General features: G+C 46.8%; 1 protein-coding gene across 3 annotated transcripts in view; it reads right to left on the bottom strand.

Moving 5' to 3' along the window:
• Positions 1-18,517, bottom strand: part of SPAG1 (sperm associated antigen 1) — a 283,883-nt gene that overhangs the window by 231,254 nt on the left and 34,112 nt on the right. For all 3 annotated transcript variants that reach the window (XM_029591799.1, XM_029591797.1, XM_029591798.1), the window contains exons 2-4: positions 17,234-17,384; positions 2,333-2,492; positions 939-1,064 (exon numbers count right to left, since the gene is read on the bottom strand). In XM_029591799.1, the coding sequence (XP_029447659.1) occupies positions 939-1,064; positions 2,333-2,492; positions 17,234-17,373 (426 nt within the window). In that variant the 5' untranslated portion in view covers positions 17,374-17,384. The remainder of the gene's footprint in view (positions 1-938; positions 1,065-2,332; positions 2,493-17,233; positions 17,385-18,517) is intronic.

Below are 18,517 nucleotides of genomic sequence, written 5' to 3'. Positions count from 1 at the left end.
TGTAGAGACTGCGACCAGTGATGATGCTTGCAGGACGTCCCTCGATGCTCAGCCAGGTCCTTCCCCGGTGCTGAGAAAGGTGAAGATCCCGATGTTTTGGAATGAGATGACACCGGACATGGCCTATCTCCAACCTCTCTTTCTCGAGAGGGTCCCAATGGAAGAGTGGAAGAGGATGGCATATCTAACGACTCCCCACAGCCTCTCGGTGTCGATGCCCCCGATGCCGGAGCAGATGGGTCAGATTTTTTGAAACCAAAAAACTTCTCCATCTTATCCAACCAGGCGCAACGGTCTTTGGGAGTCATCTGATCGAAAAAAACGCACCCCCGGACATCGTGCGACACCTTCAAGCAGAGGATACAAACCTCATGCGGATCCGTGATGGACATGGTCCATGGGCACTGGAGGCATCATCGAAAACTGGACAATGCCATAAAAAAACAGCCGGCGAGCGGTCGATGGCCGGCAGTCACTAGACAGAGACACCCATGGAATCACCTGCAACAAGGGAGAATTTACACCTGTCGCATTTCGGGAAGGAACAGACCGATGAAGAGGGACCTGATGCAGAAAAAACAGCCGAAAATCGATCGGCGAAAAAACTTTGAAAAAGATGAAGAGCAGAGCTCCACTACCGCAAGGCAAATACTTCGCGGAAAAAAAAGAGACTGAAGAGGGACCCTGCGTGGATGTGCACACAGTGTCACCCATATGTGAGGACTACCATCCTGCTTGTCCTAGGAGAATGATTGTTTCAAAAGAAGCGAGAAAATAGAATTTGTGTTATCAATTTGCTATTATTCCAACATTTCATGGTAAGAATACCCACTGATCATAAATGTTACAACAGATTGTGGGTTCAATAAAGGGACATAATATCATAGTAGCATAAGATGGGGCAAATGTAACAGATTTAATTAAATATACATATGTACCTGGGTAGCACGAACATTGCTTTTTGAATGGCGAACTGGTGGCAAATTTTCTTCCTTCTCTTGAAAAACAGGCGCATTTTCAGAGCTCATGTTATTTTCTTTCACTTTTATTTCTGTCACCCAGTTCTAGCAAACAAAAGCATGAACTCTTCTTCAGTTTGGTAAGTTATTCACTGAAAGCAGTGGAGTAGGTTCATGACTAATATATGGAACCCAGAGGAGGTAGTAGGTATGAAAGCACTAGTAGAGCTGAAAAGGCCTGGGACAAGCATTGGTCTTACCATTGGGAAAGCAAGGATAAAATCAGTAGATAGAGAAAATGACCAAACTAGACAGACTTGCAAGCCTCAAGAAGTTTAATAACATTTGATATAATACCATTCATCATATATCAAAGTGGTTTACATAAAAAACCATCAACAATAAGATATAAAAAGAACATCAAGAGAAACAGTGTACTCCCTGGGCATCTATTCAGATCCTACCATGATGTACTAGAAACTGATATTAGTGCAACTAGTACTAATGCTGATACTGCCCGGGACATTGTCATCAGAATGATCCCATCAGGTGCAGCACACTGTCCAAAATGGGATGCATCTCTGGCTACTATTAATTTCATTTTTATGACTATCAATGTGAAAATATAATACAATGATTTAGAATAATTTTGCAGTTCTTTTTAGATCAGACTATTACTAATTACCAAATGGTTTTACCTTACAAAAAAAAGTTCCTCTTTCATAATGGACTAGTCATGGTACAAAATTCAAGAATCCCTAAACGTAAGAAAATGCCATACTGGGTCAGACCAAGGGTCCATCAAGCCCAGCATCCTGTTTCCAACAGTGGCCAATCCAGGCCATAAGAACCTGGCAAGTACCCAAAAACTAAGTCTATTCCATGTTACCGTTGCTAGTAATAGCGGTGGTTATTATCTAAGTCAACTTAATTAATAGCAGGTAATAAACTTCTCGTCCAAGAACTTATCCAATCCTTTTTTAAACACAGCTATACTAACCACATCCTCTGGCAACAAATTCCAGAGTTTAATTGTGCGTTGAGTAAAAAAGAACTTTCTCCGATTAGTTTTAAATGTGCCCCATGCTAACTTCATGGAGTGCCCCCTAGTCTTTCTACTATCCGAAAGAGTAAATAACCAATTCACATCTACCCGTTCTAGACCTCTCATGATTTTAAACACCTCTATCATATCCCCCCTCAGTCATCTCTTCTCCAAGCTGAAAAGTCCTAACCTCTTTAGTCTTTCCTCATAGGGGACTTCCATCCTCTCTATGAGAATATAAAAAATATAAAGAGCTGTTTGCTATTTTCATATTTCATATCTTGACTGTTGGTAAAGTGCATACATAAAAAAACCCCAAAGATCTCACCTTTAAATCATCATCAATTTGCTTCCATTCCTCAAATGTGAAATTGGCAGCAGTGGCTGCAGGTTTCTCTTTTCGGAGAGCTCTACTTTTTGGAGCTAAACTTGCAATTCGATTTTCACAAAATTCTGTAAGATCTGGGTAATGCCCTTCTTCCCCAGACCTTAAAAATGAACAGATGTTGCATACATTTTATTTAAATTTTTGCATTACTTTCAGCAATAATAAAGTAAAAGATAACAAAACAATAAAAACAGAGCAGTAAAAAGACAGCAAGATGTTACATGTTTTAAAAATGAGACAGCTGAACATTTATGCCTCTCACCAGAAGAAGGTGTAAAAATTCAAATTGGTTTCTTTTAAGAAAAATAGAAGAGGAAATATTAGTGCAACATTAGGGAAAAAAATGATTAAAGTAAAAAAAAATACACCTACTGTGATGGCTGGAACTGCACAGCAATGGAGCCATTACAGCCAGATCTTCTACTACTACTTATCAGTTCTCTAGTGATACTCGACATATGCAGCGCTGTATTCTCCTCACTCTATTGCAAGTTTCAGTTTTCACTCTCATCTAGCCCAGTGGTTCTCAACCTTTTTTCTATTGGGACACGCCTGGCAGATAATACTTAACAGGTGTGACACATTGAACACTTGACCATCATGGGGCTAAATGTAAACATATACTCTGCCTCTACAGGAACCCGCCTCCCCCCCCCCCCCCCATCCCCAAACAATGGATGCAGAGCAGAACTAGGATATTTCAAATACAACTCAGTAAATAAAAAAGATATTCTGCTCCTGGTGCTATCTCAGTAACAGAAACACAAACTACCTTACTACCAGGTGCAAGGTAGCAGAGCAGCACCAATGCATGTCCTATTGAGAATGAGAAAATGCAACAAACAAGATTGATACAAATCTCTACCTACTAGTAAAATACCTCACCTCAGTCACACTTACAGATCCAACCTTTCCCAAATAGAGAATAAAAGACCACTAATTACAAATGTTGAGTCAAAATCTGGAATGGAAACCTCAAAAAGCTACTCTGCGTGCACTGTAAAACTGGAGAGCTAGAAACCGAAATACATATTTCGGTAAGCACTAAGCAAAGTACAAAGATAGAAGAAATGTGCATTCCCAAAACTGAGATATTATGGTTCTTGCACCCCATCACTCCCCTTCCATGCCTCCCTCATTCCTCACTTTTCCCATTTACTCCCTTTCAATCATTCACTCACACTCATAACCCTGCTCAGCATTCCTGACCCCTCCCTATACTCCCTCTCTCCCCTGCTTGACTCTCCCTACTCCCTTCATCCCTTCTCCCTGCCTGCCCAGCTCTCCCGACCCTGTTTACCATCCCTTCTTGCTCAGTAGCCCCCACACTTCCTCTCCATTCCACCTTTATCTTCCCAGGATCTCCAACCTCCTTTCCCCCACCCTCCACAAGGTGAAGAGATCATCAGCAGCATCACTTCCAGGCTCAGTAGGGGAAGATAAAGTTTGCATCCCATCAGGCCCAGAACAGCAGGAGCTGGCAATGTTTGGCTGTGATCTGGGTGAAGGAGGAAACAGCCTCCCTCTGGGCCAGAAAGAAGAGAAGGAAGTGAGTGTAGCCTCCCATCAGGCCCAATTTAAGAGAAGTCAACCAACTCCCACACCCGGGCTGATAAGGAGGCAGCCATCTGCTGGCCCTTCGACACACCTGTTGAGAACCACTGATCTAGCCTATATGAACATTTTAGTTTTAGAACCTTTTCATCCAAGTTTTTGGACATAAGTAAGAAGCAACAAATTCAGTATTTACTGAAGTTTGTAAATATAATTATCAAATATATTTATTGGTGCTTTCAAGCATGTACTGAAAAATGTATAACAGGAAAGAAAACTCTCCACGTATTACACACAAATCCTAGAGTGCAAAACAGAATTACCGTCATTTAAAAACTGTAGCACAAGTCACATAATAGCAAACTAGCAAAGGGTCAGCAATTTGAAGCACTGCCAGTTCAGCATTTATTCATAACAACTATTTAAAGTCTAAACACTAATTCTCATCTCATTTTCTAGTGGAGGTTATCTTCAAACTTTTTCCACACACAGATTAGTACAACTGACACATTTGTAGCTTGGTACTGGGGTCTGGTAGATGGCGTGGTGGAAGATTTAATCTGCTGAAGGGGTGGGGGGGAAGAGTGTCACAAAGAGTCAATGTAAGAACCTAAAGCTGATAAAAGTTAAAGCAGTTTAACAAAGAAGATATCATTAATACGATTTTCTATAAGAAGTAAAGTGTTAGGGCAGTGCTGATGTTTTGAAGCCCCACGAATCGACTGCACCAACTCATTCCTAGCTAAATGTACTGTACATGCAATCATCACAATAGTGTGGCGTTTGCAGTTTTGTGTCCAAGTGTCTACTTCTTCTTAGCTGTACCCCAGTAAGGACTGGAAACATATCTTCATTCCCTCCATCTGGAAAGAACACTCCCAAATCCCACTCCCCTTTTCTAGTGAGCACTGTGAAAGGGAGAGGGCTACATATATAAACCAGAAAGATTTCCTTATTGCACATTTTTAATCACAACACAAAATGTAAGTAGTCATAACTTTTGGTTCAAAAACATCCTGGTCTTACATGTTTTTTAAACTGAATATTTCAGTCTTCAGTCTTCTGAATGATAGAGATAATTGCTTCTTCACCTGTCTTCATATCCATACCAAAAGCAGATGCATATCTCTCAAAAGATCCAATACTGTGAAACATATTTGGACTATGGGGCCGATGTATTAAGACCCGAGGCAAAACAGGCGCTCGTTATGTGCGGGGTTTTAATCACCGCTCGCGGCTGAAGCTGTCGCGGGATGTAAAAAAAATACATTATGCAAATGACTTGCGTGCAGAAATCCGCGCATGTAAGGAAAAATGCGCGTACCTAAGCACGGTACAGGGCCTATGTAATAAGCAGCCGCATCCGTGCATAAAAGCAAGTGAACGGGTCTCCCTATTAAGTGAAAGTATGACCCTGGAAAGTATTTTTAATATTTCAATTAACTGTTCTGCAGAAAATGGCAAATATTTTCATGGGTGCTAATTCACAACAATCTTGCCGCTCTTCTGGCCGAGTATCTGTCTGCCCAGGGAAGTGCCTACCTCTGATGCCATGAAAAGCTAGCCACTCGGAAGCCGAGATAAGCACTTAGCCAGGTGCTTACCAGGCCGCTCGTGCTCTGTTCATGGCAGAAAAATCTGCATGATCAGGCACCCAGAAAGTCGCCTAGTGTACCTTGCCATTTGGGTGCTCAGCTAGGCGCTTAGTTGTTCGTATATCTGCACTATCAGGCACCCAGAAAGGCGCCTAGCTACCATTGCCGCTCGGGCACGACCAAGGAAGCGCCTAGCTCAGCGCCCAAGCAGAAATGGTAGCTAGGTGCCTTTCTGGGCACCCGATGGCATACATTCACGACCCAGTAAAGCACCTAGCTTTTCTGGGCGCCTAGTTACTGTTACAACTCAGGCGCTGAGCTAGGCGCTTACTTGCTTGCGAATCTATATGTTCTGATGCCCAGAAAAGCGCCTAGCTAAGCTGGCCACTCGGACGCAAAGGTAGGCGCTCAGCTAGGTGGTTTTCAGGACACTCGGACACAGACATAGGCCCCCCAGTCGGTGATGACACTTAACTCGTGCCCTGACCATGGCGGTAAAAAGCCCACATTAAAACCCGTACTAGCACTAGCACGGCTCCCTGTATTGACGATGACTAGCTAATCGCCTCCTTTGCATGCTGTTAGCATGCATTCACGCAGGAAAAACCACGGGTCTGTGAGCGAGTTCGTATGCACTTTTTCCCCGCGCACAAAACCCTTATTACATCCCGTATAGGGCTTTGCGCGCACAAACGTGCACAAACCCACGGCAGTTTCAGTGAACCTTATTACATCAGCCCCTATGTTTCTTATGAAATGCTAGACTCTATATAATGACGGACCGACAAGCGCCTGCGGGGAGGGACCCCTTAACATGGCGCTTGCCGGCCGGTCGATCCACCTCTTCCTCCCCCCACCCCTGTTCCCTGCCCCGGGATCGGCTTACCATGCACATCCCGGGGCCCAGCGTCCAGGCGGCGGTGGGAGAGGTTGCCGCGGCGGCGAGAGCGCGTGGTGAGGTCCGGGGCAGGCATCAGGGCGTGATGACGTCATCACGACAGCGCACAGCAAAGCGAGACCTCGGGCCTTAAATACCAGGTGAGCGCTGGGCCAGGCATTTTCGGCTGGCCAGCACTCGCGTTTTCGTTTAGCGGCACGAAAGCGGCAGGAAAAGCGGCGGCGAGGCCTGCACGAGTGCGGCGGCGGCAGCGATCGAAAGGGCAGCAACCAACCCGTGGGGCTGGCCGACACTCGAGGGGAGTCAGGCCAGCGCGGATTCAATAAAATTAAAAAAAAAAAAAAAAAGGGAGAGCGGAGAGCTCGCGTTGCTGCCCGAGCACCCGGCGGCCACGCGGTAGCCCAGCTGAGAGGCAGAGGGACCAAACGAACGGACGTTGCTCAAGAGCCTGCAGTGCAAGGTCTGGATCGAAGCGGCATCAGTGCACCCGAGGACCTCCGGGCAGTGGAGACCCCCCCCCCCCCACACCCCCTGCCGAGACAACGCAGCGGGTACAGCAGCTGGGGGACCTCCGCAGCTGAACAGTGAGTAATTGTTTACCTTTTGCCGCGGTCTGGAAACAGGGGGGATTAGACTTTTAGAGCCGGGGGCGTCTTTTAAAGCGGAGGCGATTTTAAAGGCTGAGAGAGAGACGTGCAAGGCTGAGAGAGACCTTTTAAGCCGCGTGAGACTTTTAAGCGGAGAGAGGCTTTAAAGCCGGGAGAGACTCTCAAAGAGAGGGATTAAAGCGTGGGGCGCCCCTTTTTCAAGCGGACCGGAACCTTAAGATTGGGAGGAAACGCGGCAGAGAAGCAAGACCTTGGCAATCAGGACTTTGGGCCAGGCGGGACTTTGGCAAGTGAGACTGTTGCAAGTGAGACTGTTGCAGGCGAAACTGTTGCATGCGAGGCCGTTGCAAGTGAGGTTTTCGCAGGCGAGGGTTCCGAATTGCGGCGAAGCAGGGATGGCAGGAAGAGGAAGAAACGCGGGCCCTTCCACCAGCCAAAGGGGTCGGATTCGACAGCGGAAGGCGGCCGAACCACGGACGGGGACCAAGACGAGACCAGATCCTACGGGCGAGGCAGGAGGGCGTCGCGGAAAACGCCTTAGGACAGCCACCCCCAAGGCCCGAGAGTGGGAACAGACTCAAGCGGAGAAAGGAAACAAGAGGCAGACCGGAGCAGCTGCAAAGGGACCGGCACCGACAGCCGAAGGCAGCACGGCGCCTGGAGAGGCTGCAGGCGTGAGCGGGACGCAGCCAGAGGCCACCTGATACAGCGCACCACCATGGGGCTGGCCCTCATGGCCTTCGATGGGGCCGGTTGGAGCAGAGGCGGCAGCATCGGCACAGCGGACACAGGAGGGCGGCCCTTGCAGCTACAACGCATGGCAAGCACAGATGTTCCCGCCATGGTGGCAGGTCCCACCGCCATGGTACAATGCACCGGCAACCAGCGCGGGCGCGCAGACATCCGTTGGCGGAGCGAGAGGAGAGACGGCGAAAGACCCAGCGGCGGGGAGTAACGCAGGCGTTACCACAGTGCAAGAGGCAACTCGGGGCGAGGCCGCTGACGCCCACGAACAGACCAGACGTCGCGGCTTCCGCTAGACAAGTTGCACAAGTTACGGACCATGCTCCGGGGGGCGGGGGCATCCAGTAAACTTACGTTGGGGGCCATTCAATCCATAATCGGGAGTTTAAATTTCGCCTGCCGAGTGATCCCGATGGGGAGGGCATTCCTGAGGCGTTTGGCCGACGTAACAAAGGGAGTTAAAAACCCGCGGCACCACATCAGGATCACACGACCAATAAAGAAGGATATGGCGGTGTGGCTAGAATTCCTGGATAACTTTAACGGGGTATCAATATGGCAGGACTAGGCAGTGTCGAATCACGATCTAGACATATACACTGACGCATCGGGAGGATGGGGTTTTGGGGCTTACTGCCAGGGTGCATGGTGCGCCGCACCATGGCCGCCCGAATGGATACAGAGCGGATTGGTGAGGAACATCACATTCCTGGAGCTCTTCCCGATTCTCGTGGCTATCACGGTCTGGGCTCAGAAATTGGGTAACAAAAAGATAATATTCTGGTGGGACAATTTGGCAGTCGTGACAGTTATTAACAGGCAAGCGGCACGCTGCTCCAAGGTGGCGGAACTACTGAGGGAGGTGGTACTACAAGGTCTGCGAATGAACACGACAATCCGGGCCAAGCACGTGCCTGGGGTTCACAATCAGGTGGCCGATGCGCTATCCCGAGCTAAGTGGGATCTCTTTCATCGACAGGTGCCAGAGGCAGACGCCGAAGGAGCCCCCATACCGAGCCGGTTATGGCTGATTGGAATGTAACCGAATGGGGACTGCTGAAGGCATCCGTTGCTCCAGCGACATGGAAGGCCTACTGTAAAGGGTTCGCCAGAGTACAGGCATTCTTGAAGGGGCAGGGTTGGAAAGGGGGCAGGATAGAGGGCCGGCACCTGCAGCGATTCGTGGCTTGGGCGAAGGACGAGGGTTTATCCAGGGGGGCGACGGTCAACCAGCTGGCGGGTTTCGCCTTCTTCACGAAGGCACAAGGCTGGGGGGACCCCCTCGATGACTTCATGGTCAAAAAGATGCTGGCAGGATGGGCCAGGACAGTTGTATGGGAGGGAGATAGGCGGCGGCCAATAACGCACGAGATATTAGTGCGCTTATGGCACGCGGCCGCGCAGGTATGTGCCGACGGGTTCGAGGTGATATTGTTTAGGGCCGCCTTTTGTACGGCATTCTTCGCGGCCTTAAGGGTTAGCGAATTGGTGGCTGCGTCCAAACAGGACACAGGACACGACGGCATATTACTGCACAATGTAGTAGTCGAGGGACAGGTAATCAGGCTAAGGGTACACAAATCAAAAACCGATCAGAGGGCAAAGGGGGTGGAGGTAAGGCTGTCCCAGGTGACGTCACAGGTAACATGCCCTGTGAAGAACGTATTAAATTTTCTGCGGATCAGACCGGAGGGGGGTCACCATTTATTAATTCACGGGGACGGGGTACCACTCACTAAATTTCAATTTGTGGCAGTACTACGTAAGGGATTGGCCTCCATCGGGCTAAACCCGGGTGAATACGGTACCCACTCGTTCCGAATCGGGGCGGCGACAAGCGCAGCCCAGGCGGGTTTACCCATGGAGGTCATACAAAAAATCGGGAGGTGGCGGTCGGCGGCGGCCAACAGATACGTTAGGCCGGGGGCTGTACACTGGGGTCACTAATCATACAATTCCTCTTGCCCGCAGGTCGCGGCCTACGGAGGAAGATAGTGTGGGTTATGGGACACTCCTTCGTGCATTGGGCGGCCAAGAGGGCCCGGGAACGAACGTACGGAGCACACCTGGGGATGGCACCAAGGGGAATCCTCCTGACATGGATGGGAATCCGTGGGATGAGATGGGAACAACTGATCCCGGAGGTGCGGAGCGGCCTGCGTACCCGCCAGAAGCCAGACGCCATAGTCATACACCTAGGGGGTAATGACTTGGGGGGGACGACGGCTAAACAGCTCATAGACAGCATAAAAAGGGATCTGCAGGAGATGCGGAAGCTGACACAGGATACAATCATAATATTTTATTTATTTTATTTATTTGTGTTTTTCTATACCGGCATTCACGGCAGTTCGTATCATGTCGGTTTACATAAAACAAGGGGTGAGCAATACATTATAACGTACATAGCTAAAACGTAAGAGTATACATTACAAAAGTATAACAAGTGCGTAGAAGAAAAAGTTACAATAAAACAGGGGTTATTCTAACTGGGATTAGAGTTAGAGGAGAGTTAAAAAGTTTAACAAGAAGTAAAACATTGTAGTGATTGGTTGGTATTGTCTGTTTCAGTTTAATAGAAGATGCTCAGTGTTGCTGCATTTGATGGAAGTGAATCATTAAGGGTCCGGAAATGCTTTCATGAACAGCCATATTTTAAGTCTCTTCCTGAAGGTTGGAAGACATGGTTCCTGTCGTAATTCTAAGGGGATTGAGTTCCATAGTGGGGGACCTGCTGTGGAGAAGGCCCGATCTCTCAATGTTATATGTTGGGTGGTATTGTTGTGAGGTACTTGTAGATATTCTCTATATGCTTCTCTGATGGGTCTGTTGGAGGAATGTTTTTTGAGAGCTATTTGTAGATGGAGTGGAGCCAGTCCATGGATATTTTTGTAGATTGTGGTGAGGGACTTATGAATTATTCTGTAGTGGATTGGTAACCAGTGAAGGTCTTTGAGGACTGGTGTAATGTGATCTCTTCTCCTTTTGTTTGTTAGAATTCTTGCTGCCGTGTTCTGTATCATTTGGAGAGGTTTAGTGTGGGATGATGGGAGGCCTAGAAGGATAGAGTTGCAGTAATCAATTTTCGCAAATATTATTGCTTGGAGCACTGTTCGATAATCATGGAAATGAAATAGGGGTTTTATTCTTTTTAATACGTGCAGTTTGTGGAAGCAGTCTTTGGTTGTTTGGTTGATAAACGATTTTAAATTTAGCCGGTTGTCTATAGAAACTCCTAAATCTCTTACTTTTGAGATTTGCAAGTTGGCTGGCGGGTTTGTAGTGATTTTGCAATTATCTGGAGAGATTAGCATGAATTCGCTTTTTGATTGGTTTAGAATAAGATTTAAGCTGGATAAGAGATCGTTAATTTCTTGAAAACAGTTTTCCCAAAGTTCTAGAGCTTTAGTGATGGATTCTTTGATGGGGATCACAATCTGGACATCGTCGGCGAATATGAAGTGTTTTAGGTTCAATTTGTTTAGCAGTTGGCAAAGCGGGAGAAGGTATAAGTTGAAAAGTGTTGGTGAAAGAGAGGAACCCTGAGGAACTCCTTGTGAAGATGGGTATCTGGGGGATTCTTTGTTGTGGATTTTAACTTTGAAACCTCTGTTTTCTAAGAATGTCTTGAACCATGTTAGTGCTGATCCTGCAATACCGATGTTCGCCAGTTGCTTTAGTAATATGGCGTGGTTAACAGTATCGAAAGCTGCCGATAGATCCAATAAAATCAGTAGGAAGGCCTGTCCTTTGTCGAGGCCCAGTATAATGTAGTCAATCAGTGAGATTAGAAGGGATTCTGTGCTTGAAGCTTTTCTGAAACCGAATTGAGTAGGGAATAGAATTTTGTGTTCTTCTATGTATTCAGATAGTTGTGTGTTAACTAGTTTCTCCATCACCTTGGCAATGAAAGGCAGATTGGAGATTGGACGGAAGTTGTTAGGATCTTTGGGGTCCAAGTTAGGCTTCTTGAGGAGCGGTTTAATGGATGCTAGTTTGAGGTCGTCTGGATAGAAACCCTGGGTGAATGAGCAGTTTATGATGTCCGCTAGGGTTTTGGTTATGGTGTCCGGGATTAGCAGTAGTAGTTTAGATGGGATCTGGTCTAGTGGATGAGATGAGGGTTTCATTTTCTTAAGAAGTGTTTGGATCTCTGAGGAAGTGGTGAGTTCAAGAGACTGGAGGGAGATGTCTTTATTATGGAGTGCGTAATTGCTGGCTGGTGTGCCTGTATTAGGCTTTAATTGTGTTAGCAGGTTTGTGATTTTCTTACTGAAGAAGAATGCCAGCTCATCAGCTTTTGTTTGAGCTTGGTTAGGTGGTATGTCAGGAAGGTTGGCCTGAGTTAGATTGGAGACAAATGTGAATAGCGCTTTGGAGTCGAATATGATGTCATGAATCTTATGTGCGTAGAAGTCCCTTTTTGTTTTTAAAGTGGAGCTCTTGTATGATTGGAGGGCGAGTTTGTATGTAGAAAGTGTAAAGGGGGAAGGGGCTTTACGCCATTTACTTTCTTTTTGACGCAGGTTAAGTTTGAGGTTTTTAAGTTCGTTAGTAAACCATGGCTGTCTTTTTGACTCGCCTTGTTTGACTTTTTTTGTTGTCCACGGACAAAGTTTGTTTGCCACAGTTTCTGTTATAGTAGACCAGGAATTTATGGCTGCATTAGGTGATGTGACGTCTATGTGTGAGAGTTCCGTGATTAGATGATTGCTGAGTTCATCTGAGGCGCATACTTTTCTGTAGAGAAATGAGTGTTGAGGAGAGGGTCCGAAATCATACCCAGGCTTAAATGGCAGGGTGACAGATTATGGGCCAGAGGGAGGAAGAAGGTGAACAAGCAGATTGAGGTATGGGCTAAAACAATGGCGATAGTTACCATACGGCACGAGTGGGCCGACGAGCCATGCTTGGGCCTGTATAGGAAGGACCTGATTCACTTATCGGATGTGGGGTACGATATATTTAACAACGCAATACAGGAGGCAATCGAGAGGGCGCTGACCTAGTTGGGGCCGCAGTAGGGGTGTTTGGGGGGTCCGGGACAAGTGTATCACTGTCCCGGCCTGGTGGCGGGGGTACCCGAGTCAGGGGCCAGGAGGGGCCTGGGGGATACGGTGGATAAACCGGGTCCGAGAGGAAAAGGAAGTGCGCAGAGGTGGGCGTGGGCTGCCCGGGGGTGGCCCCCTGGCTTGGACATGGCGGGGGGCCGGGAAGATCGTGTGGTGGACTGGCTAAAATGGCGGACGCCGGTATGAAGCCCGGTTCAGATATATATGTGATAGACGCACTAATACTCGGGTACCGAAATGTTTGGTTTATATTAATTATTAATAAAAGCTGCGGCCTGTTTTCACCAACAAAGGTATACGTGTGGTATATGTGTGGTTAATTTGATGGATATCGGATAGGGGAGGGGGAAGGGGGGACACCGGGAGTGCAAGCTGCCAATGTTATGACGGACCGACAAGCGCCTGCGGGGAGGGACCCCTTAACATGGCGCTTGCCGGCCGGTCGATCCACCTCTTCCTCCCCCCACCCCTGTTCCCTGCCCCGGGATCGGCTTACCATGCACATCCCGGGGCCCAGCGTCCAGGCGGCGGTGGGAGAGGTTGCCGCGGTGGCGAGAGCGCGTGGTGAGGTCCGGGGCAGGCATCAGGGCGTGATGACGTCGCCGCGCAGGCGCGCGGTGACGTCATCACGACAGCGCACAAGAAAGCGAGACCTCGGGCCTTAAATACCAGGTGAGCGCTGGGCCAGGCCTTTTCGGCTGGCCAGCACTCGCGTTTCCACCCACCCACCCAACAGGGGCAACAACAAAAGAGGGATGCAAGGCATAGGAGGTGGCACGATAGTACCAGATAGTCAGGAAACAATGTTAGCAAGGAATGTTATAGTTTACAATTTGTCGCAGCAAGCGGGGTGGCGGGGGTACCCGAGTCAGGGGCCAGGAGGGGCCTGGGGGACACGGTGGATAAACCGGGTCCGAGAGGAAAAGGAAGTGTGCAGAGGTGGGCGTGGGCTGCCCGGGGGTGGCCCCCTGGCTTGGACATGGCGGGGGGCCGGGAAGATCGTGTGGCGGACTGGCTAAAATGGCGGACGCCGGTACGAAGCCCGGTTCAGATATATATGTGATAGACGCACTAATACTCGGGTACCGAAATGTTTGGTTTATATTAATTATTAATAAAAGCTGCGGCCTGTTTTCACCAACAAAGGTATACGTGTGGTATATGTGTGGTTAATTTGATGGATATCGGATAGGGGAGGGGGAAGGGGGGACACCGGGAGTGCAAGCTGCCAATGTTAAAAGACTATTTAGTGAAAACCCTTTGGAGAGTAACCACAATCACAATAAATAAATAAATTCACTTCAATATTTGTAGACAATGTATATCATAATAAGAATTTCTATGACCATCATATAAAGATGTTAGATCCACTCATTTACGTAGTCCAAATGAAAAAACTTAGCTTGTGTGGAAGAGACCATGGTATTCCAGTCATTTCTCCAAGTAGCAGCTCAACACTGCCAGCACTGTATTCAGTGTTTTGTATGTGGATTGTTCTTACATGTCTCGCGACACTGTCCCGAGACATCCAGCCCCCTGGTGGGAGGGACAGCTCCTTAATACTGTGTTCTATACTGAGACAGTGACATCTGGTGGCCAAACCGGGGGGTGGGGGGGGGGGGTGCCACATACCTATGACTTGTAGGGAGTACAAAGTTGAAGGTTGCAGCAGCGCGTTTACTTCAGTTAAGCAACTCAGACCCTTTCATGGAAACAGATGCTGGGTGAACAGGCTATGCAAAACTGCTTGTCAGAATTTACTGTCACCCCTTGAGAGATTGTCCAGACAATAATGGGATGTAAAGGTGTTTACTGATGACAAAGCAGCAGCTCTGCAACTGTTTTTGAGAGGTACTGCTCGCGAAGAGGCAGAACACAAGCAATCATGGAGAGGAGAAGATAGAAAGTATTTTCTTTCTCTTTAGCCCAAGAGGTAAAGAAATTTTACACCAGCTTTGTTACATGGTCAAGTGGCTGACATGCTATCTGACCTGGTGTGGGCACTGGAACATTTTCTTCAGAGACAAAGGCTCCTGTTCTTAAATAGGTGGCCAATACGAGTTAAGTGGCACCAGAGAAATATAGGATCTAGTGTTTCTAATTGTAACCTTTCTGCCAACAATCTTGATGGAGAAAGAGCTCTAGTGATGGGAGCAGGCATAGAGCTGTGTTAGAAATTCTGCTTGAAGCCCAAGGTTCGGGGCTTGATGCATGGAATGGTGCACAAATAGAGTCGTTTTCTGTTTTGGTAGTGCAGAAGACTTATGTTTCGATGGTTACGGATAATTTGAAGTCTTTGTGGTTGTCTGCTTTGATTGTCCTGACTTCTTTAAGTACATCGATGAGGACAGTTCTGAGCAAAAGCCCGACAACAGTTGAGCTCCTGCTCAACTGTTTTCCTGGCATGGCAGATGATGCTACACTGCAGGGGAAGGACTGACTGTGACTTCTAAGAGACTTATATACTTATTCCATTTTGTATGATCTGGAACATTGAGTGCACGGGGACATCAATCCGTAAGAATAGCAGTTTGTATGGTTGTGATCTGGATCCAGGAAATGGTAGTATAGTTTCTCTCCATCAGTGATGGACATTGCCTTGCTACAAATGCAGTTTTTAAAACTACTCATGTGGGTTTCTTCTTGCCGGCCATTTGAGCAAGCAAGAGACTTCTCTCCTTTATTTTTGGTTTTTCACTGAAAATCCGCCTCACATGCCTGAATCCGTCTCACATGCCCGAATCGACCCACGAGGACCACAAACAAAGGGTCCCTCCATGTGCCCTCCCTAAAGAAAGCACACCTCACATCTACGAGGGATCGGGCCCTCTCCATTGCCGGACCCATGCACTGGAACTCACTCCCGACTCACCTCAGACTAGAACCATGCATTATCAAATTCAGAGCCCAACTTAAGACCTGGCTTTTCAAACAAGCCTTCCCCCAAAATCCTTGACGACCCCTGAATTGTGATGTCATACTGTTCGGTTTTTGACTCTGATTTTGTCATTAAGGCTCGCTTGTTCACTTGTTCCTATGCTTTTCTTGCTTTCCTATTGGTTCATTGTGCCCTCTACCCTCTGCCCTGTTTTTTGTAATTTCCTTCCTTTTCACTTTTGATGTAAACCGATGTAATGTGTCGACTAATGTCGGTATAGAAAACTCTTTAAATAAATAAATAAATAAAAGTGCTGGTATGGGTGTTGCTAAGATAGTGAAGCAACTACAAAAATGAAGATAACTGGAAAAATTAAGGAAAAAAACTGAATTATAAGAAACAATAAGGAAAGACTGAGTACATGTCTGTGCTGTGCTCAGACAAAAAAACTATTGAGAAGGCTCACAGGGAAACATCTGTATGGGAATTCCTGTATATGCTCAGTAGAGCTTAAAGCTCTACAAGTAAGGAGAGATGCCATCGGATGACGTCACCTGCATGTCTTGACTAATTCAACTTTGCTTACTGACAGAAAAAGAAAGAGGATGTCTGCAACATCCACACATCCAACTTTACTTAACTCAGGCCCAGCCCAAACAAAGGAAAAAAAAAAATAAATGAACAGGCTCCAAGTTTTGAATCAAGTTCTTCAGTATATGCTTTTAAACAAACCAAAATTGACAGTTTACTGTTTTTATTTACAGTAGTGCAGGAGTCAACACAACTATATTTATTTCTGGTCACAGGGCGAATAAGTGAAAAAACATATACTGGCACAGTGAAAAAAAATTGTGATCCACATATGGCTTACCCAGCTGAAACAAACACACACAAATACATTAGTTAATGCTCAACACACTCATGACTCTCTTTCCTTTCACTTATATACACATTCATTCTGAGGTAGGAAGCAGGACCATCCTTGGGTGGAGAAGAGGGGGAAAATAGGGGCAACTGCCCTGTGCTCCTGCACTGCCATAAAAGCCCCATCCCCAACGGTATAATTTCAGTGCTCAAGGGCCCTGCTGTGGTCGGTTTGCCCAGGGTTTTGCAGGAAGGCCTGTTCCTGGGGCCAAGTATTTCCACAGTCAGCAGAGCTCCTTAGCAGTTTTTCCCACAGATCAGCAACACCTTCTCCTGGACAGGGGGCATCAGCTCTGAAGCAATAGCTTAACAGCCTACTGTGATAAAAGCACTTCACTAGTAACCACTGACCTTTTCTCCTTTGGCACTGGAGCACTTAAGCACCATAGTAAATAGCAAGCAGGATAGTGCTTCCTGCTACCGTACTATGTTAGGCTGGCCAACTGGACCAGCTATGTGAATTGTTTTGGAGGTCCTAAATAGGTAAATTGTAGACACAGGCTATTATGAATTATAAACCTTTTTCTATGGCAATAAATAAAATTACAACACAACAGAAAACATCTACCTCAATATCCTCAGAATCTTTTCCAAGTGCTTAACATCAGTACATTTTTCAATGAAGTTGTAGTCAAGATGATTAATAGGAATCTGAAAGGATTTTGTTGTTTCATAGTTCATTAACGATGACATTTCCGCAGCATTCATAATTTAAAACCCTGAAAAAGAAAAATACTCATGAACCTGATTGAATTTTGAAGTACAAATGTGATTTGCAGACTAATTACAATGAGACGCTTAGGACCTCGGATAATTGCGGCCTGTACATTTTTTAAATAAATAAATAAATAAATGATCCATGTGGTACTCCTGTGAAACTGTCATACAGAATTTGTGCAAACTTTCCCACTGTTGCAGAATTTTAAAAAAAAGTTTCCACTGAGAATTTGGTAGGGCACTGGGAGGAGGCAATATGAACATCAGCCCACATGGGTCAAAACACCAGGAAGGCAACTGTATTGGCCTGCACAGCTAGATGAAAGTACATTGTCCTACACAGCTGGGATAGAGGAGGGAGAGGTAAGGATTGAGCCTGGGAGTGAAGAGACAGAGTTAAAGGGTTTAACCTAGGAAGGAATGAAGAGAAAAAGCAGGGGGTGGGGGGGGGAGGCAGTAGAAGGGTGTTTCAGCCGGGGTGGGAAAAAGAAGGTTGGAGAGGAAAGAGAAAAAGAGAGCTCAGGGGGTTGAGTCTATGGAAGGAGAGAGAGCAAGAGAGCAGGGAGAGGAAGGAGGTTTAAGCCTTGGTTGGGGGAGGAAGGGGGGGAGAGAGAGTGCGAGCACTTGGGGGAGGGGCAGAAGGGATAGGTGTAGGGGTCGGACAAAGGGTTTGTGCCTGGAAAAGGAATAGAAAGCACTGAAATGTCTGGGCTCCAAGGCAGGAGGGAATATTTTGTCTTCATAGGGGACTGTTGATTTAGTTTATTTACTTTATCAACTGCATACTGGTAAGCATATCAAAACGAGAATTATTTCTTTAATTTAAATGTATTACTTTGCATTGTGGATGCCTTGTTTGAAATGTCATCTTTAAAATCTGTCTGCCTATGGCCAAGCGAACACTAGTCTCTCTAGCCTGTCTCAAACAATAGGAATTCCTAACTTTTGTTTGCTGTTCTGGTATGTGCACTTTCAATCTTGCCTGCTTTTTGGGAGGAATTTCACGTCGTTTTTAACTGTATTAACATAGCACTGAAATGTCTGGCCTTCAAGGCAGATAAGAACATTTTGCTTTTATAGGGGGCCCATCACCCAGCTGCCCCAAGTCCTGGTTTGCGGAGTAGGGCCCCTTTTC

The sequence above is a fragment of the Rhinatrema bivittatum genome, chromosome 2, assembly GCF_901001135.1.
Source record: "Rhinatrema bivittatum chromosome 2, aRhiBiv1.1, whole genome shotgun sequence".
NCBI classification, from domain to species: Eukaryota; Metazoa; Chordata; class Amphibia; order Gymnophiona; family Rhinatrematidae; genus Rhinatrema; species Rhinatrema bivittatum.
Note: the sequence above shows the minus strand (reverse complement) of the source record. Positions and strands in the feature narration are given on the sequence as shown.